This window comes from Wyeomyia smithii, chromosome 2 (assembly GCF_029784165.1).
Source record: "Wyeomyia smithii strain HCP4-BCI-WySm-NY-G18 chromosome 2, ASM2978416v1, whole genome shotgun sequence".
NCBI classification, from domain to species: Eukaryota; Metazoa; Arthropoda; class Insecta; order Diptera; family Culicidae; genus Wyeomyia; species Wyeomyia smithii.
The window spans coordinates 37923452-37944743 of NC_073695.1; the positions used below are offsets into that span (position 1 = coordinate 37923452).

General features: G+C 35.1%; 2 protein-coding genes across 12 annotated transcripts in view; one reads left to right on the top strand and one right to left on the bottom strand.

The window, feature by feature from the left end:
- The window catches only part of LOC129723681 (RNA binding protein fox-1 homolog 2-like), a 523296-nt gene that overhangs the window by 470102 nt on the left and 31902 nt on the right, over window positions 1-21292 (bottom strand). The gene's annotated exons all lie outside the window — the stretch shown is intronic.
- LOC129723683 (PI-PLC X domain-containing protein 1) lies at window positions 2196-16539 on the top strand. The gene is made up of 4 exons (XM_055678045.1): window positions 2196-2399; window positions 2497-2625; window positions 2716-3150; window positions 15486-16539. Exons 2-4 carry the CDS (start codon window positions 2523-2525, stop codon window positions 16472-16474), a joined length of 1527 nt encoding a protein of 508 aa, XP_055534020.1. The 5' UTR covers window positions 2196-2399; window positions 2497-2522; the 3' UTR covers window positions 16475-16539.

Here is a 21292-nt window from a genome sequence, read left to right on the forward strand (position 1 = left end):
TTAACGGGAAAAAGCCGTTGTTAAAAATAAAAATTTAGTTCGAAAAATTGAGCCGTACGGAGCACGTTCCGGTGTTGTGTCGCACTTGCAAGCAGCGTTGCCAGGTATCCAGTTTTAGCTGGATTTTCCAGATTTTTGAACATGTACCCAGGTGAACAGATTTGATGTCCAATTATCCAGATTTTTCATGAATGATCCAGATTTTATTTTCTCTGTTCCGCAAAAAGGTCATCACTTCAAATTCGGCGCGATATTTTGAAATTTTGTCACCTCAAATTTTACGTACCCCAAGACATTTATCCGAAGAATTTACTTTTCATCCCGCGAAATGACTGAGATTTTTTCCAGTTTTTTTGCCTTTTCCAGATTTTTAAAAAAATGACCTGGCAACGCTGCTTGCAAGCACGACGCAGACTGACTTTGGTCTCGATCACACAGGTCTATAAGAGTTAACAGCATCAGCTGACTCTTCTGTGTGTGATGAGACATTCTTTTCAGTCTATAAATAACGCTTGCACAGCAGTGTGTGTAGTTAGGGATGAGCAATAGAATAAGTTGACAGTGGAATGTGATACGGTATAGATGTACCACCGTCCCCCGCAGTTTAATTGGTCAAAACACCATGCCGGAGACAGGGAGATTGCGGGTTCAAGTCCCATCGGGATGCGGTATGTTTTTCCAAATCTGTATCACATTTTCAGTTCGCTTATTTTACGCTGTCTTTACTTCACATACTGTCTGCTTAATGAACTTGCGTGTTAACGGGAAAAAGCCTTTGTTAAAAATAGAAATTTAGTTCGAAAAATTAAATATTTGTTCAAACATTCCTTATGGTAAATTTATTGATTAATAGTCATGCCACTAGGCTTCAATCATGATTTTGACAAGTAGGAAGAAGTCCATCTCTGTCCGCTACTCTAGCCGGTCTTTCACTACCTTTCTGGCGGATAGTTGTTGAGGTTTGCAGAAAATTATACACGAAAGAAACCGCAAGATTTTCGCTTTCAAAATGGTTTACCGTGAACTTTGTGTCAAAATTTGTGTGCAGTGCATAGCGAACTGTACAATGCGCTTACGGAGTGCTCCTTGTTCCGACGCCATTTTGAACAGAACTGGGCATGCATTTTGAATTAACGCGGATTTATGAATTAATGCGGTTTTTTTACGCGATACCGCGCTAATTCAAAAAAATTTTCACGAATTTCCGAATTAACGTGGGTTTGGAACCAGGAACGTTTAAGTGTTTATCTAGTGAAAGACATAGTCCAAAAAATACTCTCCGCCCACCGAAAGATCCGGAATGATGACCGTCAAAGAGGACAATTAAATACTGTATTAAATACTGGTTCTAGAGTGTCTCGGGTTTTTTCTAATGCCCTTCTTGCTGGACTACTTTACGCGGATTTAAAAAAAAAACGTGTTTTTTTTACGCGGATTTTCGAATTAACGCGGTTTTTTTTACGCGGTTTTTTTACGAGGTACGTATCCCCCGCGTAAAAAAAAACCTGACTGTATCCAGTGGGGACTTGGGGAGTCCCGTGATGATGAGTAGTTCACAACGAGTTAAACTGAGTTATATTTCTTAGGTATATTATATATTTGATTTATGCTTCTATAAATAAGAACTATGTGCACATTTTAAACGCTTGCGGTTTGATGGATACGTACAGACGACATGATACATGTAATGCAAATTATTGTTTACTTTGCAGTGATTTTTTAATTGCCGCGATATTTTTTATGCGATCTCCAACAGCTACAAATAACATCGAGCTTGGTACAACAAAAAAATGATCCATAATTTAGCAAGAAGATATATTCAATTCGTCGGAGCGTAGAAGAACTTAAAGGAACCAAACCGAAACAAGCGCAAAACAAAAATTCTCTGTAGTAGGTTAGCATACAGTACACGGCCAACTTTTACTCGAGATAATGTTTTTTGGCTATGGTTTTATTTGGTTGCTTCCGACCATATGAATAAAACATAAAAAAGACCCCTATCGGAATACAGCCAAATAAAAACTATCATTCGAGTTAGCAGCATCAGAAAAATGACAATACTAGCTCCAGTGACGCACCTCTCAACCAAACTGAATCAACCTAATGCGCATAAGTCACGCCGTCGTTATGCCAGTCGCCGGTAGCGGTTCGCGCGTATGCGGATTCCGCATGCCATTCGACAGTGAGCAAGAAGCCGCGACGTGTCGCGGAGAAGTGCGATCGCCGCGAAGCTGCAGCTGTGCTTCCACTCAGCTCAGAGCGTACACTAATCAGTTGGGTGACACTGTCGGCCGGGAGCGGATCGTCGTTTGTCGGCACGTTTCCGCGCGAGGCTAGCTGCTTAGTTCGTTGTTGTTCGTTGGTGCGTTCCACCATCCGGGCGGGTGTGAAATTGATAGGTATTTTGCACATATATATTCATAGCGATTTGCTTCCGCTGCGTGTGACGCGATAACACGGATATTGTTATTTTGTTTTCTGTGTGATATGTTGAAGACGCCTACGCTAAACTAGTGATAACAATGGGCGTTAAAATAAGCGAACGGCCAAAGTTTGCGGTTTCTCCAGGAATGCTACTGCTGCTGGTGGCGATTATTCAATTGGGCCAAGCGCAGCGGTTTATTGGTGAGTTTTCACGGAGAGCTACTAAGCATAAAGTCTAGATGAGTCCACTTTAAGTCACCGCTCATTGCTCTCACTCGTCTCTTGCCGCAGGTGATCGTGTGTACGAGCCCACCATCTCCGACCTTTATCTCACGGTCAACGCGCGCCTTCAAACGCTGGAGCTGACTTGGCGAAACTTTGTTGACCCGGGTGGATTCATCGTGTTGACGGAAGATTTCCCCATCAGTGGCTTTCAGCAGAAGCTGTTTTATTACACACCACAACAGGAGGAGTTGTCACGAAGCGATGAGATGAACGGTGGCAGTACAGTGGTTTCGTTGGGCACAGAAGACGGCAGTGGCGACGATGCAACTCGCAATGGAACGAATTGGGTGACGATGTCGTCAACGGAACAGCCGTTGATTGCCACCACGCAAATGGTGGAAATCGATTGGGAGTACGACGTTCGCGATGAGTACGGAGAGCGGAAGAAGGAAGTGCTATTTGCCATTAAGCCGATGTACGAGAACGGATGGACGATGACGGGTGAGATGGGAAGTCAGTTGGGATGCGTGAGTTTCGCCCTGCGATTAAATAACCGGCCGCTTGATATTCCCTCTATAACTCATGTTTTATTGGGGTTTGCTTCACTAGATAAACATTTGAAATCGATTGAGGCTAAAAGGCAGTCGAGAGAGGCAATCAAGACTTTCTACCCAAATATTTTATGGATAGTATATCATAATACGATGTTCGAAGAGTGCTTGAAACTGTTTGTCTGTGCGAATAATGCTAATATTTCATTGTTTGGATAATCGTTAGCTCTCGTGTGGTCTGTCGGATTTTTATAGCTTTCAAATGAAGTGGCGCTGGGGCTAATGTTTTAAATTTCGTTAGAATTCTAGACTGTCACTTCTGTGATTTCTCATCGTAGCCAACATAACTTTTTCTCGTTTGTAAAATATGCAAATACCAGCTGGTCTCAATGTACGATGCTAACCTAACAAACCAGTCGTCGTAGGTTCGAGTCTCGGCTCAGGAAAGACTGTTAATGTCAGTAGGATCATAGCGATAGCCCCGTAGTTGTCGTGTACATTTAAGAGTTGGCTGCGAAGTCTGTGTATAATTAACAGAAGGTCAAGTGCCGAATCGGAATGTAGCACCAAGGCTATGCTTTACTTTAAAATATACACTTTTTGCTCATATGAATACTCCTGAACATAAAGCCTTCAAGTTAGGTTCTGCCAAGACCCTATCATCAACATTTTCATTATCAGTTTCATCTTCATCATGACCATTATCGTCAATTATCATCATCATTATAATCATCATCATTCTCATTACTGTCATCATCACCATCATCATCAGGAAATTGTTCATCATCATTATTCATTCTTTGTGCTTTTTCGCAATTTCCATTGATTTATTGTTCCTTCCAACCATTGTCTGGCTTAATGTGGATTTCATACTTTTCGGGACAGCTTTGGACTCTCTGTTTTCGTTTCCTTTTTTCTATGTATTTCTTTTCGATTATCTGTTCTGACTCGATTTTGATTTGATTTTACTTTTTCTAGATTCCTTCTTGGCTAATTTTGTTTTCTTTTTCATCACTTCGCACTTTTCTTTTATTTTTCTATTATTCTTTTTGAACAGGTGTTTGGTTTTTCTTTGATTTTTTTTAATCTTTTTTTTGGCACTTGTTGATCTGGTTTTTTATTTAGTTTTTTCCTTGGCTTATTGCTTGAAAGTGATGAAAGACTTGTTTTTCACTTTTTGACTTAATTATGATTCTATACTTTTTGGAATATTTTATATTTTATACTAATATTTTTAATGTCATTTTAATTATAGTAGTTTTTGACTTTTTCCGAACTATTTATAGATACATTTATTATTTTATAGTACTTTCATTATATTTTTTATTTTCTTTTCATCTTCTTTTTGACACTTTACTCATTTCGTTTTCATTTTTTACTTGATTTTACACCTTTAGGTACATTTTATATCTTCACTGATTGTTTTGATTGATTTCCAAATTTTTTCGAGCCTTTTTAAATTTTTGTGGACTACTCTATGACCATTTTTACCTTAGCTTTTAACAATTTTGAACTCATCTTATTCTCTGTTGAACCTGTTTTATGCTTTGGACTTAGTTTTGATCCTTGGATTTCATTTAAAATAATTTTTAAAGGTTGAAATTTTTTATACTGGACCTTAGTTCATTTTCTTCGTTCTTTCTTATGATTTGTTACCTACTTTTTGTGTTTGAATTTTTTTATGATTTTGTATTTTCTTCGTTCTTCCTTATGATTTTTTACCTACTTTTTGTGTTCGAATTTTTTTTTATGATTTTGTATATTTCAGACTCCTGTTTTGATTTTTAAATTCGGTGTTGTTTTTCCTCTAGATCCCATTATAATTTTTTTCACCTCCATTGTTTTTGCCGTATTTTCGGTTCCTATCTTTTTTCGACCCCTCTTTTGAACGCTTTTTGGATTGTTACGTATTAATTTTGCCTTTTGGTTGTTTATTATTTGTTATACAGGTCGGACTCGATTATCCGGAGTTTTGAAAAACATTTCGCTCCGGATAATCGAATCCTCCGGATAATCGAGCCATTTTTAATTTTTCAATTTTTAATATCTCTCATTTAGAACAGTGAGTTTTCTACTAGAGTATGTTGTACACAATACATGTGTCGACGAAATAAATTAAACATTGTCTTTATACTGTTTGTTGGCGTCTGTTATACATATGTACGTAATAATAAATTATGTTATATTGATTATCTCAAAAATGTAAAAACCAAATAAAATAAATCAAAACTACCATTAGAAAGACAGCTTTTGCTTTGAGAGATTAAAGGAAATATTTTCCAGAAAATATAATTTTTGATTTGATTTAGGAATTTATCTGTTTTATTATCTTAAATATTAAGAAGAATTGAGGTGTTACATATACAGACCCTGTTCGATTTTGACAACACTTATGATTTTTTATCTATTTCCTTAGTGACCTATAACGATCTAGACACTCGATATGGCCACTAATGGGTTACTTTGCGGATTTTAAATCGTTATTGATTTCGCTTGATGAGTTTTGGTTCAATAATTTAGGAGTATCCGGGACACCACCGAAACAGGCCAGCTTCTGGTTCTAAGTACTGCATTGATCATGGCAATTATATTACAGAAATATGTTCCGGCCATAAATTCGAAACCGGTTGAACAATAGTGGTTGTCCTAATCGGCAACTAGAAACCATAATACCCTGCTTTTGGAGATTTTTGAGTAAGAATTGGTTGAGGGAACGACGAGAAAAATGCTAAAAACGAACTACCCAAACAGAACGGGGCATTGTTGTTACAATTTTGAACAACCCCGAAACTCCCAAAACAAAAGTGCATTAAATAAATATAGGAGAAAAAAATACTCCGGATAATCGAACCATTTTTTCCGGATAATCGAGCCCCGGATAATCGGGCCCCCGGATAATCGAGCCCCCGGATAATCGAGTCCGACCTGTAATTGTGTTTTTTTGTTTATTTCTTTTTTTTTTAATCCTTGATGATGAACCTTTTTTATCTTTTTTATGATTTTTTGTCAACTTTACTTCAATTTCGAACCTTTTTCGAAACAAAAAAAAACGGTTTCGTTCGATTTTTCAGCATCTTTCTAATTTATTCTCGATGCTTTTGTTATAATTTTTATTTTATTTTTAATTTTTTTAAATCTGTTCAAAGTTTTGATCTCTTTTCAACACTTTCGATCTCTTTTAAACACTTTCTTGCTTTTTGTTTTTAGTTATACTTTTGAACTCCTTTATCAATTTCTTTCTTGAACTACTAAGTGATCAACTTTTCCAAACTTTTTCCACCTCATTCCGACCAGGTTTTAATTTTTCATTTCTTGATTTATTTTTCTCCTTTTGAGTATTAGTTCGACTTTATTTCGATATTATTTTACTTTTTCTGGATTCTCTTTTGACATCGTTTCTCATTTGTATATGATCTTTTTTGGAACTTATTATACGGACTTTACGGATTCACCTTTTGATCTTTTTCTGATGTGTTTAATGTCGTTTAAATTCAAGCATTTTGGACTTTTTTCCAGTTTTTTTTAGAATCATTTACCATTTTATAAAATTACAGTATTTTCATGAATTTTAAATTTTCTTATAATCCTACTTTTGACACTTGACTAATTTCATTTTAATTTCTTCCTCATTTTACACTTTTTGGGATTATATTTTGTTTTTCGACTTTTTTCGAGTCTGTTTTAACCATATTTTGAGCATATTTAATTTTTGTGAACTACTTTATGACCATTTCACCTTAATTTCTATCAGTTTTGGCCTCATTTAATTATTTGTTGAACCTATTTTACCCATTTTTCCTATGTTTTACCTTTGGATGTTTTATTTTTATTTTTTGATTCTTTTTGATTTTTTTTTTCGATTGGAATCCTTATTTTGGAGCTCATATAATTTTCTATTATTTTTTCGAATTTTTCGAGACTTTGTAGTTTTGTTATATATTTCGAACCTCTGTTTTAAAGTGTTCATTTCCGTTTTTAAATTTTCTAATATGTCGTTTGGATTTGTTTTTCCTCTTTTGAATGCTTTTAGTCTTTTTTTGATTTGTGTCCACCCTCATTTTCTATTTCGATTTAAAATTTATGGTGTTTCGGCTTGCAGTCTTCTCTTAAAAAATCAAAACAGAAGTTTGTCTACTGTCCTACGTTTCGGCTGAGTGTATTTAGCCTTCTTCCGGGAATTATAGGTCCCGGAAGAAGGCTAAATACACTCAGCCGAAACGTAGGACAGTAGACAAACTTCTGTTTTGATTTTTTAAGAGAAGACTGCAAGCCGAAACACCATAAATTTGAAATCGTTACAGTCGAAATAGACCTCGAATATTTCGATTTAATTTATTGTTTGTTTTTTTTTATTTGTTATGATTTCTTTTAATTTATTTAAATTTTTTCATCACTTTCAACGTTTTCGAGCTTTTTTAATGCTTTTGATCCTCTTTTATCTTTGTTATTGTCAATTTTTTCTTTAATGCCCGATCCTTTTCAAGCTCTTTTTTTGTTGGACTTTCTTTTCTTTTTATTTTCAGCTCCTTTTTGATTTATTTTCGACACTTTTATGTCTTATTGGATTTCTAATATTTATTTTAGTCTGTGTTTTCAGGTTTTCAAATTTTTACACCTTTTTTATCACTTGTCAAAGTTTTTTCGACACATTGTTTCTTAATTATACCTTCGAACTCCTTTTCATTTTTCTGGTTTCAATAGTGGATGCACTATTTGATCTCTTTTCAAAATTTTATAATGAACATCCGAACTTATTCCAACCTCATTTTGATTATTTCCCAATTCTTTTCATCTTTTGATTAGCCCATCTCCTTACGAGTATTTATCGAATTCATTTTGATTTTATTTCACTTCTCCTGGATTATCTTTAGCCACTTTTGGTTTCTTTTTCACTTTTATGATTTTTTTGACTTATTTTAGAGTTTTTTTGCTTTCTTTCTGATTTGTAGTCTAGCTTTCAACTCTTTTTGATCTTGTTGGTTTGTTTTTTTATCCTTTTTTTATTGAGATGTTTCGCTTTTTGACTTTATGTTCATTTTAAACTTTTTCGGTCCTCCTATTGATTCAAAATCCATTTCTATTATTTTTGACATCTCGTTTTGGAATCCGTTTCTGATATGTTTGAAGTCGTTTCAATTATGTGGTAATAAACTATTTTCAACGGTTTTTTGGGGATTTTTATCAGATTTTATGGCATTCTGAACTTGTTTTATTCTTCTCGATTTTCTTTTTGGCACTTTAGTCGTTTTATTTTAATTCATTCTTTATTTCAAATTCGGTTTTATTGCTTTCCTACTTTTACTTTGAATTTCTTTTCAATCTCATTTCAATTTTAATTTTTGTAGATTACTCTTTAATCATTTTCACCTTTAATTTTTTCAGCTTCTACCTCATCTTAATCTTTGTTGGTCTTTTTTGGCATTATTTTGTCTTTATCTGTTTTTTTACATATTCGATATTTTTCTTGAGTTTTTGAAGTTTTTTATTTTGGACCTCTTTGTTCTTTCTCTTGATTTTTTGACGTCTTAATTTTTAGTAGAAACATTTGTGATTTCGTCGTTTCTTACTTCTGTTTACTTTTTTACAATTGTTTTTAACTTTCTTCAGATCTCTTTTTAATCTCTTTTTCTTTCAAATACTTTTGACTTCTTTTTGACTAATTTTTATCATTTTTCTTATTTCTCTCTCATGTTGACCTCGTTTTTTGATTTTTTCGGATTTTTGGTTTGCTGTTATGTTAAGGCTTCTTCTTATTTCTTTCAAATCACTTTTGTATTTTGATTGCTGTCCATCTTTTTTTAACCCTGTTTTTATTTCCATTTTTTCTTTCAACTCGAACTTCTGTTGACCTCTTGTTGATCTGTTTGGTTTCCTTTTCATCATTTATAACTTCTTCATTATCGACTTTGGGACTTACTTCTATTGGTTGCTGGTTACTCTCTGACTTTTTCAAAGCTTTTTGATCTTGTTGGTTTGTTTTTTTCCTCTTGACTACTTTTATCATTGACTTCTTCATTTTTTGACTTCCCTTAAATTTGTTTTAATTTTTTCATCACTCTGAACGTTTTTGACCTCTTTTAAATGCTTTTGATCCTCTCTCATCTTTGTTTTTGTCAATTATTTCTTTAATTTCGATCCTTTGCGACCTCTTTTTATTTGTTAGATTTTCTTTTCTTTTAATTTACAGCTTCTTTTCGATTTATTTTCGACACTTTTTCGCACTCTTGGTTTTCTCATATATATTTTAGTCGGTGTTTGAAGGTTTTCAAATTGTTACACCTTTTTATTACTTGTCAAAGTTGTCTGACTTCCTTTTGATCTTTTTTCGACTCTTTGTTTCTTAATTAGGCATTCGAACTCCTTTTCGTTTTTCTGGTTTCTTTTAGATGCACTATTTGATCTCTTTAAAATTTTTTTAATGAAATCATTTTGATAATTGTATTATTTTTTTAAGAGCCAGTTCGCGAGAGCCGCAACCGCCTTTCTGAGGGACGTTGTTTTGATATTCTCCGATTGGGCTGAAATTTTCAGCGTTTGTTTGTCTATTCAAGGTAGAAAGTTTTGCAAAATTTCAATTTTTTTCTTTGAGGTTAAGTGGGGTAAAACGGCCCTTGAAAATGTTATGTCCCAAAACGTCCAAATACTAAAAAGTGCAATAACTTCTGCTAGACTTGATGGATTTTTCTAAAAATTTGTGGTATTATTCTACACTAAAAGTACTTCAAAACGCATGGTAACAATATAGGGTAAAGAGGTAAATTGACGAAAAAACACGCATTTTACTTTTAAAAATTGTCAATTTTCAGGGTCATCCTACTCTTTTCAACATCGCTAGAAAAAATATCTGCATATGGCGTTTTGTAGAGCAACTCAAGAGCTTTGATGTCATGTATGATCCAAGTGTGCCAAATGGGGTAAAACGGCCCTAGAAGGTTTTTTTAAAAAAACTGTCAAAATCACTAAAATCACTTTAGGTCCTGCTAGACTTGAAATATTTTACTAAAAACTGGAATTATCACTATACCTTACCAGAGCTACCTACTCTATCAGAAGATACGCAATTTGGGGTAAAACGTTCCTTGAAGATTTTTTTTTCGAAAAATGCCGTCAAAATCACCAATACTGCAAGAACTCGGGTTAGACTTGATAGATTTACTGAAAATTGAGATAATTACTCTAAGTTAATACGAACTTAAAGGCAAGATGACAAAAATGACAAATAGATTTACACAACGAAAATAAATATTTTTCTTGAGAAATACTTAGCGGTTTTCGGGGTGCTATTTTTTCTACAGAAAAGGTCCAGAACCAGAAGTTAGCATTTTATAAACAACTACAAAGCTTTTATTTGGCATAATATCCAGTTGCATCTTTTGGGAAGTGACTAAAAAGGACTAAAGTTTTCCATGACTTCACGAAAAGCTTCAAACAAGGTAAAAAATATTATCGACATGATGGTCGCGAAAATAAATAATTTCAACCGAGTTCCTACTTATCCGTGGAGTAAATAAATTCGTTATTTGCACGATTCTCTGCAATAGTTATGTATGCAAAACTAAGCGTAAAGGAAAATGGTGCTTTGATGAACGTTGAAGAATATCATGAGTAAAAATTGTTAAGCATTAATGTTCGAAGTCGTGATTTCTCAAAATGATTGTTCATTTTTGTTGATACAATTATACATGTTGATACATTTTTGGTGATACACCAGAGTTACATGATTTTTTTAGTCAACACTCTGGAAAAAGCGAAGAATGAGACCGATGACAATTAAGTTAAAAATAGTCAAATCAAAAAAATTTAAATTAAATTTAAAAACAATCAAATTAAAAAAGATGAACATGAAACTCAAACCATAACTTATGTCATTTGCTTTAACAAAACTCGAAATATTGCAGTCTTTCAGCAACCGTCTCATCGATATTGGCTTTTACAGGGTTTAATGTATTCTTGAAACCTAGTGAAAAAGTCAAGAAAAAGTTCAGTCCTTTTTAGTCAGTTTCCAAATGATGCATCTGTAATCAAATAAAAGCTCTTTAGTTGTTTTATAAAATGCTAACTTCGGGTTTTGGACTTTGAGGAAATAGCACCCAAATTCGCCAAGTATTTTCCAAGAAATTTTTTTTTTTTTCGTCATGTAAATCTATTTGTCATTTTGTCATCTTACCCTTAAGTTCGTATCTAACTAGAGTTATAATCTAAAATTTCAATAAATTTATCAAGTCTAACCCGAGTTCTTGCAGTTTTAGTGGTTTTGACGGCATTTTTCGAAAAAAAAATCTTCAAGGAACGTTTTACCCAAAATTGCGTATCTTCTGGTAAAGTAGGTAGTTCTGGTAAGGTGCAGTGATAATCCAAATTTTAAGTAAAATCTTTTAAGTCTAGCAGGAACTGAAGTGATTTTAGTGATTTTGACAGTTTTTTTTAAAAAAACCTTCTAGGGCCGTTTTACCCCATTTGGCACACTTGGCTTATACATGACATCAAAGCTCTTGAGTTGCTCTACTAAACGCCATATTCAGATATTTTTTCTAGTGATGTTGAAGTGAGTAGGATGACCCTGAAAATTGACAATTTTTAAAAGAAAAATGCGTGTTTTTTCGTCAATTTACCCCTTTACCCTATATTGTTACCATGCGTTTTGAAGTACTCTTAATTTAGAATAATACCACAAATTTTTGGAAAAATCCATCAAGTCTAGCAGGAGTTATTGCAGTTTTTAGAATTTGGACGTTTTTGGACATATCATTTCCAAGGTCCATTTTACCCCACTTAACCTCAAAGAAAAAAATTGAAATTTTGCAAAACTTCGTACCTTGAATAGACTAACAAACGCTGAAAATTTCAGCCCAATCGGAGAACATCAAAACAACATGCGGTTGCGCCTCTCGCGAACTGGCTCTTAATATTTTGATTAGTTCATCTCCTTACAAGTATCTTTTCGATCTATTTTGATTTTATTTCAATTCTCCTGGATTATCTTTATTCACTTTTGGCTCCTTTCCACTTTTTTATGATCTTTTTTTGGACTTATTTTAGAATTTTTCTGCTTTCTTTTTGATTTGTGGTTTTGCTTTCAACTCTTTTTGATCTTGTTGTTTTTATTTTTTGTTTTTTATTGACTTTTTTCAATGAGATCTTCCGCTTTTTGACTTCATTTTCATTTTAAACTTTTTTGGTCCTACTCTTGATTTGGAATCCCTTTCTAACATTTTTGACGTCGTTTTAATTCAAGTAAAAATAGCATTTTTTCAAACTTCAACTTGAACTATAATTTACAGGTAAAAAGTATAAAAAAAACTCAAACAAAGAATGTACACAACGAGAACGGCTGATCGACTAAACAAAGGGAAATTGTGAGTGAACACGTGTTGTAGAGATGCTATAACGGTCGAAACTTGATGCAGCGACCTCTATACTCCAAATTTGAAACACGATAACAATCGTAGGTAACTTCTGCTAATTAACAAAGCCTCGAAATAAAAAGAAAAACGAGTATCGCCAAATTAAACGAAAAATGTGATTTTGGAGTATAAGAGTTGTTCGGTAAAAATTGATTTAAACAAACTTTGAGTTTAGATCTGTACTTGGGCGATGTAGATTTTGATTCTTGGATAGTTTTAGCATGATTTAGGCATATGAAAAAAAAATTTTTTTTTCTGATAGATATTACCCCTTAAGGTTTCTTCTTATTTCTTTCAAATCTCTTTCTGAGCCTCTATTGAATGCTCCCCTTTCTTTTAACCCTGTTTTTATTGTCAATTTTTCTTTCAATTCGGACCTCTGTTGACCCCTTGTTGATCTGTTTGGTTTCTTTTTCATCATTCATAACTTCTTCACTATCGTCTTTGGGACCTATTTTTGTTGGTTGTTGGTTGGTTTTTTATTTTCAACACTTTTTGATCTTGTTGGTTTGTTTTTTTTTTCTCGACTATTTTGATTATTAACTTCTTTTCCTTTTGACTTCACACCGCTTTTATATTTTTGTATCCGCATTTTTATCTGTTTTGCAATATCGTTTTAATTCAAGCAGTTTTAGACTTTTTTGAAACTTGTTATAGGCTTATTTGTTGCTTTCTAGTATTAAAGTTTTGTCATTTGAGACCTTTTTTTGCAATCTTTGTTGTTATTTTTTTAGAATTTTTCAATTGTTTTTGCCACTTTACTGATATTGTTTCATCTTCTTTTTGATTTTACACATTTTAGTCCTTTTTTAATTTATTTACTTGTTATGATTGCTTTTAAATTTTTTCTATTTTTTTGCAAATCTCATTTGAACTCGTTTTGAGCTTATTTCAATTTTCATGAGTTTATGACCATTGTTACTCTTAGTTTTGGCCTTATCTTAACTTTAGTTTTTCCTGTTTTACCCTTTTCACTTATATTTGACCTCTGGATGTATTTTTGTGATATTTTTTATATTTGTTAATTTGGACTTAAACTGATTTGTTTGTTCTCTCATTTGTTTTATTTTTTCACCTTTCTTTATCTCTGTTCGGATGTTATTCGACTTCGTTGTTTTTGTTATCTATTACAGACTTGTGTTTAGTTTTTTTGTATTTATTTCAGACTTCCTTCAGAAACCTTACCTTTTTTCTCTTCAAACCTCTTTTGATTCGTCTTTACGCTTTTTCCTGTTTATATCTTATATCGAACCTTATCTGACCTTTTTGTTAAAACTTTTCATATGTTGACATTAGTGTCTTTTTGGATTTTACCTCTTTGTATGTATTTCGCTTAGTTGTTTTCCAATTTAGATCTTTATTTGGACCTTTGTTTAGATTCATTTGTCCCACTTTTTGGTCGTTTGTACCTTTTCTGCCTTTTGGTTGTTTATTATTTGTTAGTACTTTTTTCTTTTTCCAAATATTTTCTTGTAATTTATTCGTTTATTACAAACCTTCTTAATTTTTTTCGATAGTTACGTGTCATCCTATAATTTTTTTCAGTTCCCATTATTGGTTTTTTAATACTTTTAGAATTTTCCAATACTTATTTTATTTTTTATGAAACTAATCCGTTCGTTGAAAAAGTTCATCAAAATCGTTAATTTAAGTCGTTCATCAAAATCATTCATCAAAATTTTTCGTTGAAATAGTTTATTGAAATCGTTCAGTAAAATTGTTTATCAAAAATCGTTCATCAAAATTTTATTTTGTTTTCATCGTCTGCATAATTTTTTAAAACTTGTTTTCAATTATTTTTATAATTTTATCAATATTTGTGTTTCATTATGTTATTTTTTAAGCATCAATTAAAAAAAATAGAATTAAATAGGTATTTCGTCGATTCACTCTTTTAACTTTCCAAACTAAACCTTTACCATCATCACTGCAAGCTTTCTCAACATAACAGTTTAACAAAAAAAAATTATTTAAAAATGTCGCATTCTGGAGAAAAAAGTCTACCAAACCGTTTGATAATACTAAAATTCACGAGAAAAACTGAAACTGAACCCGTGAAAATTAAGCTGCCTTATAATGAAATGTGTGAGGTTACTGGTCGTTAGTAAACTGCGCACTTCCCCAATAATTCGATTATTTCTTCAAACACTCTGCATAGTCTACGTAAGTTTTCCGGAGCTTTAATAACTGACAAAAATAATCAAATTACAGCCGCTTTAAAGGGGCACCTAACTAACAGAGCTCAAGTAAACGCTTTGCCTAAGGGCAGACCTCATCTGCGTCAGAGAGTTTTAAAAATTTATACCTTTCCAAGCGCTTGAGTGGGTAGCAAAAAAGCCGTCCTTCCGCTCGCTAGCTTTTTTTTATTCCTTTTCCCCATCTCTCTGATGCAATTTTTAATTTCTACCCAATTTTCGTTCAGGATCTCTGCGTACTGATAATTTCATTTGCACTGAATATTAACTACGATTCCGAGCGACCTCTTCGGAATGATTGACCTGATTGGGAGTGCAATTTTTTTACAATCATTTTCGGTTCGTCCCTTCGTTGCCTTCGGCGGTGCGGGATTTTTTATGTAATTTGTTTGATTGTTTGCAAAATGGTTGGTTCGCTCGCTTGGCCGATAAACAATTTTTAATTAGTACACAGTTCGTAATTATGTTGCACAGTTTGTTCGGTTTATCTGGTCCATCACATTTTGTTTGCCCTTGTACTGTTTTGAACCTTTTTATCACGTGAAGTGTAAATTTAGATTGGTTTTTAATGATTCATTTTCAACCAACGTGCTGTGACTCATCTAATTTATAGTTCAGAAGCCGGTATATTCCACGACGACGACAGTCTCATTGTTGATTCACTTCCCTTGTTTTCGTGCTTATAGATATTATCTTCAACCGAGATCTGATGGAGCGAGTCGACATCACCACCACCTGCTACGGTTATTACGCGTACTTCATCAACGAGAATGGAACGGTCCGTTCCGAGCACTGTATGAAACTGTACCCGACGTGGATGAACGATCTCCGCTCGCATCTTGGCCAGTTTCGGATGCGGGAACTTTTTATACCGGGCACGCACGATTCGGCGTCCTACAAGAAAAACTTCAACCACCAAAATCAGGAAAATATAGTCACGAAATACACACTGACCCAGGATGACGATATTCGTCAGCAGTTGCTGCTGGGGGTTCGTTATATTGATCTTCGCGTTGGCTACTATCGATCGACGAATCCTCCATTTTGGGCAAACCACGGCATTTCTCGACTCCATCCACTGGGGAACATTCTCCGCCAGGTGAGGGATTACGCTATGGAGACGAATGAGATTATCATTCTGGACGTCCAAGAGTTCCCGATCGGGTTTGGGAAAGATTACAGCATTCACGAAAAGTTGATACATCTATTGAATGATTCGCTAGCCGATGTGATGGCAGATTCGTCTCTCGGTTGGGGTGCATCGCTGGAGGAAATTTGGGCTGGAAACAGAACGGTCATTCTCTGCTACGATCATGAGTACGCGATAAGATCTTTCCCGCATTTGGTTTGGCGATCGACCGAGCAGAAGTGGGGTGACGTGCAGAGTGTGGAAGCCCTGAAGAGTTTTCTGTTTAGAATTCATAAGCGCCATGTTTTTAGCTACTCGGCCCGACCGGTTACCGATATGGCCGAACTGACGCCGGATCCGTGGAGTGTGATAACCGACCGGTACGGAGGTCTACGCAAGATGGCGGATGCGGTAAATCGTCCCGCGACCAAATGGTACTTTGAAGAGCTTGGTCCCACGGCGAACATCGTGGCGGTGGATTTTATTCGCGGTACCAGCATAATCGATGCTGCCATTTACTGGAATCTGAAGCGGGTCCCTAGCTAGAAGTGAACACCTGATAGTTAAAATATACACTTTAGTTGAATTATCAAAGAAACAGAAAAAATCGTTCTTTTACTGGAGTGCGGATAAACCCCGTACGAACGGACTTTTTTATGGGTCTTCTTTGGCTGCAAAAGAAATAGTATTTTTTGTACTTTGCTAAGCCACTGCAGTACGGTAGGATAACTTTGTTTCCACTCTGTTCGGCAAACAGCATGGATTGGTTTGGTCATTCAACTGGAACTTCTATTCCCCCATGCCGGTACAAAGTACTGCATTCAACACATACGGTGTTGGAGATGTTCATTCATAACGGACACTGACTTAAATAGTCCTATGCCGACAGGATATCTCTGGCTGGTTACTGACTATTTACCGAATTGCTTTGTTTTATTTTATCTGTTTTAGCAAACTGAAAATTTCAATACATTACAACTCCATAAACCATCTCCGTGCAGCGCACGGTTATGAGTGTAGTAGCAATATCATCCCACGCAGCAGCTACAGACGTAATTGATGGAGGCTAAATCTACCTTCGCTGGGTTCCACCCAAATCCTTCTTTACCCCAAGATATCCGAAACAGGGATGATTTATGAGCAACTCTTCTTATATTACTTGCATTCCGTGCGAACTGAGCTAGTACAGAAAGGTCGCAAGTAGTTCCAACGTCTCCTGGCTGCCAGTGCAAGTAGATGAAATCCTCTGCAGCCAAGCGGCGGCGGGAGTGAGAATCTTTCTGTCTGTACTGAAGGTGTTTCCTAAGGATGTACACAACTTTCCTGCTCCTTTGATACGCACTGTGGGAACACGGTAACTGATCCAGTTTTGTTTTGTTTTTTTTTTTCTCCCTAGCAGTCTACAAAACAATTACCCTTCAAGCGGGGATTACATTAGCGAACGTTTTGTTGAGATGTTAGTATATGTTCAATTTATAATGGTAATTTGAGTAATTTAAGTTAGCCGTGTTTGGGGAAGAATAGGGAATTTTTTGTTCCGTTTGCTGGCTGCCGGAAGAGAGCTTGCTGAATGGGCCATTTGTTACTCCTGGCAGGTGAGTACTGATTAAATATTCATCGTATGCATGAGTTGGAAAGTGGCGTACGACGACATGAACTTTGAATTGAACGAGAAAGAGTTGGTGTCGTTAGGCTCTCTATTTTTCTTCGGTTCCCGGAATCTGGCCTGAGGTGCTTGTGGGAGTATCGTTCGTTGGACTCGCTACGCTAGTGCTAGATGTAGGGAAAAAGTCTTCCGGCTGCTAATGTATTTGTTTTAAAAGAACTTTATAATTAAAATTATCCGAGCAGGTAGTATCTGGTACGATAATTGTTTAACAAGCCGTTAGAATGGAGAGAAATATTTATCTCGGGCAATTAAAATCAACCAGAAACATTTGCTTCTTGTTATGTTATGTTAAATTTCAAGTGCTAACCAACCAACCGTATCCAAGAGATTGTGTAGGTGGAAAAATGAACAAAACAAATTACGTTCTTTGCGTAATAACCGGAAGCCAAAGACGGCCAGAAAATCGTAGGAGAGGAATAAGTCGCTTTTGAAAACTTTCTTCTAAATACACTATTCTAAATACACAATTGATGGAATTAAATTTGGTGCGTTTTCCACGCCATATTATTGAATTTCGAAGAATTTATGTTTCCTTACTTCTCTGCTAGGTACATCAACTTATTTTTCCCGAAATCAGCTTGAAGTTCACGTATTTCTCGTCATCCGTAACGCAGCAGTGTTGCTCCGTCAACAGTTTAAATGGCTTTTCGCCACTGTGGCCGGCTGTTTTTCGCAGTTTGATGCATCATGCTCGGCTGACCTTCACACGAGAAACTGCAGATTGTACGACTTACACAAGACTTTATTCGTATGTCAATGAAATTATGCACAGCCATAATTGAGTACTTTCAGTATCTTAGTTACGGGTGCCTGAGATTCAGATTCGCTGTTCAAAATTATTATTAGCTTCGCGAAATGGACAATTAGAAATCATTCTAATGGTCACTACTAAAAGTTTTTAAAACCAATCATTTTCGGGGGCAAAATTTATGTCTTCTAGGTTTCAATAAAAAAAACTGAGGCAATGCCATATGGCGTCACTGGACTGTTGTATCTATTCTAACAATTGTACAAGGAATTTTGAACTGTATCATGATTATAAAATAGCTCAAGAATAGATCGAACTTCTATTTGGAACGTGGTTTGTAGCACTTGTACTTGTAGTTAACAAGAAATTGGTACTTAACTGTAAAAATTGAATTCTTTCCTTGGGGAATGGATTGCATGTTTTGTAAGGAGGATCCCGGTAAGACCTCTAAATACCCGACTTATGCGCCAGACGACAAGTCGTCTGTCAAGAATTTCAGATCGGTTTGCCCTGGCTTGCTTTTATTCCCCAGTCTCACCGCAGGATCCACCCTCAGGTGTTTTCCTCCAACTCCAATTTCCCAAGTCCTTCCCAAAACCAGATTTCTTTCAACTTCCTAAACGTATAAACACTCCTAATAAAATTCCTTCCCAAATTCTATCTTCTATTTCCCTTTTATATGCGTGAAGTTAACTGGTAGCAACCAAGTTCGAACGTTGAAAACAACAAAAAATGTTTTTGTAAGTTTTTCCAAAGTTTGGGATTTGATGTGAATTTGGTTTTTTCTTACTCTCCTAACCCCCTTTTTCTCCTATCTTCCTGGTCCCTCTAAGGAACAATCAGCCGATCTCCCGGAGCGTATTCGCTAGCCAACAGGGACGATCGGTCTGGTTGTTTCTTAGTGCCCTTTGTGTGACGTCACTGTTTCATCTACTGCGTGAGTCGTTTTTCCTAACTACTCAGTTTTCCCTTTACTACGTTTTTACAGGTTCTCCGGTGTGTGTTTGTGGGTGGGGTATTGTACTCACGGGTTCTCTCTTCAGAGTGGCGTTCTAACCACCCCAGCGGTGGTTTGCGACGGCCGTCGAGTGATGCTGGTGCGGCCAGGTAGGCAAAAACTGGCAGTGCTGGCTGTCGAATAGTTGCTCGGCGTTGGCGCCGATGCCGTTTCGAGCGACGCGGCTATGAGGGCGATGCACAGTGGGGCGACTCCATACAAAGGCTGGCCAAGCAAAAAAAGTGTCGATAAATGCGACAAAAACTTGGTATTTACATAATTTCGGGGCGCTGAACACGAATTTGACATCAATTTTTTGTTTGGGGTCGTCCATAAAGCACAAAATCCAATTTTTAATATTTTTTGGCACTTTAGTCCTTTTTTATAGAATTATATAATCTTTGACCACAAGTTGTGCCACCGGGCATCTTCCCCATTGAAAAAATACGTAATTTATGGACGACCCCTCGAACTAAACAAATTTTGCCTAAATATATATATATTTTTTTAATAAACTAAAACAACATAAGTAATACAAACCAATTACAAATTGGAAAAATCATCATCAGCATCATCATTTTCCGCTGTGATCGCTTAAATCTCGTTTGAATTATTTCCAGAAAATTTGAAGTTCATTATACTTATCAGCAGGAAAAATGTCTTTCACTGCAATTTTCATTTCTTCTAGTAATTTTCGATGTTTCATTGATTCATATATATGTTATCACCCTAATCCGGTTTCTATGGTTGAAAGAGGACATTTAAATACATGTATAACACCATGAATTGACAACTTACTAGACATTGAATTAGGTAGTGCCGCTGAAATTGAAGGCTCCATAATAAAATTGAATTAATTTATGAATTTGAAAACCAAGACACTGGAATGACACAACGTTCTAAATGAATACGAAAAAATGTGGAGGGCGACGACTGTTCTTTGTTTTTTTTTTCGCATAAAGCAAAATGTGTGCTTTACTTTTGTATGCCAACGAGTGCGAAGCAAAAGCAATCTTCAATCGAGCTATTGTTAGCCGGAGTTTGATGGTATGAATTTCCTGCTAGTATTTAACATATCAATCAGTTTAGCGAATTTCATGATCATAAATTGAAAAGGGCTCAATGTTTTTAATATTGTTTTAAATTTGCAGAAAGTGATAAAGTTTGACATAATTAAAAGTTTCATAAAGATTTTCCTATTTTCTTATTTAACACAAATTCTATTACTTTTAATTGATAAATTTTGTAATTTTCGCCCAAATTTTTATTTTTTTCTTACGGATTGAGTTCGATATCATAAATTTCCATTAATGGGGTATCATGGTTATGATTAAAATTAATCCTGGATGAAATTTCAAACTCAAAAAAAAAAAAAATGAAAAAAACTGCTATCGTTTTTTTCACTAAAGTGACAATTTGCGCAGTTTTGCGCAGCAGCGGACAGTATGCATTTGAAAGCTTACGTTTTTACCTAAATTTTGAATGTAGTCACAACTGTGGCAAACTGCGGCAACTTAACTTTTAAGCTACTTTTCTACAAAAAAATCACGTTTTTTTTAAATTTTTTTCTATTGTCAGGCCTACTATGACCAAGTTTTACAATATCTAATGAAAAGGGTTTATTTTGCACAATATTTACAACAACTTTTTCTTTGACGTCAAAAAAATCCAAGCTATCAATGAAGCTACAGAGCGTTTCAAAGTAATGTACTTTTTTTCAATAAAAAGACAAAAAACATCAGTTCGCCAAGCTTTGAAAAGTCATAAAAAATTCAGATTACATGACATTGCGCCCAAATTTTGGATTTAGACACTCGAATGTTATAGCAATAAAGAAAAAATATTATGAAACAGCTAACGAAAAAAAATTTTTTTGGCTGATGGCCAGCGATTCCCCACTGTGCGATGGCGGACTCTGCTGACGGACCGACGACAAACGGCGTCGTCCGT

What these genes read in the sequence shown, in the direction of transcription:
- LOC129723683 (XM_055678045.1), top strand. Translation starts at nt 2,523, where the DNA reads ATGGGCGTTAAAATAAGCGAACGGCCAAAGTTTGCGGTTTCTCCAGGA. An exon ending in CCAAGCGCAGCGGTTTATTG is followed by an intron (nt 2,626 to 2,715) that starts GTGAGTTTTCAC and finishes CTCTTGCCGCAG; the next exon opens with GTGATCGTGTGTACGAGCCC. An exon ending in GAACGGATGGACGATGACGG is followed by an intron (nt 3,151 to 15,485) that starts GTGAGATGGGAA and finishes TCGTGCTTATAG; the next exon opens with ATATTATCTTCAACCGAGAT.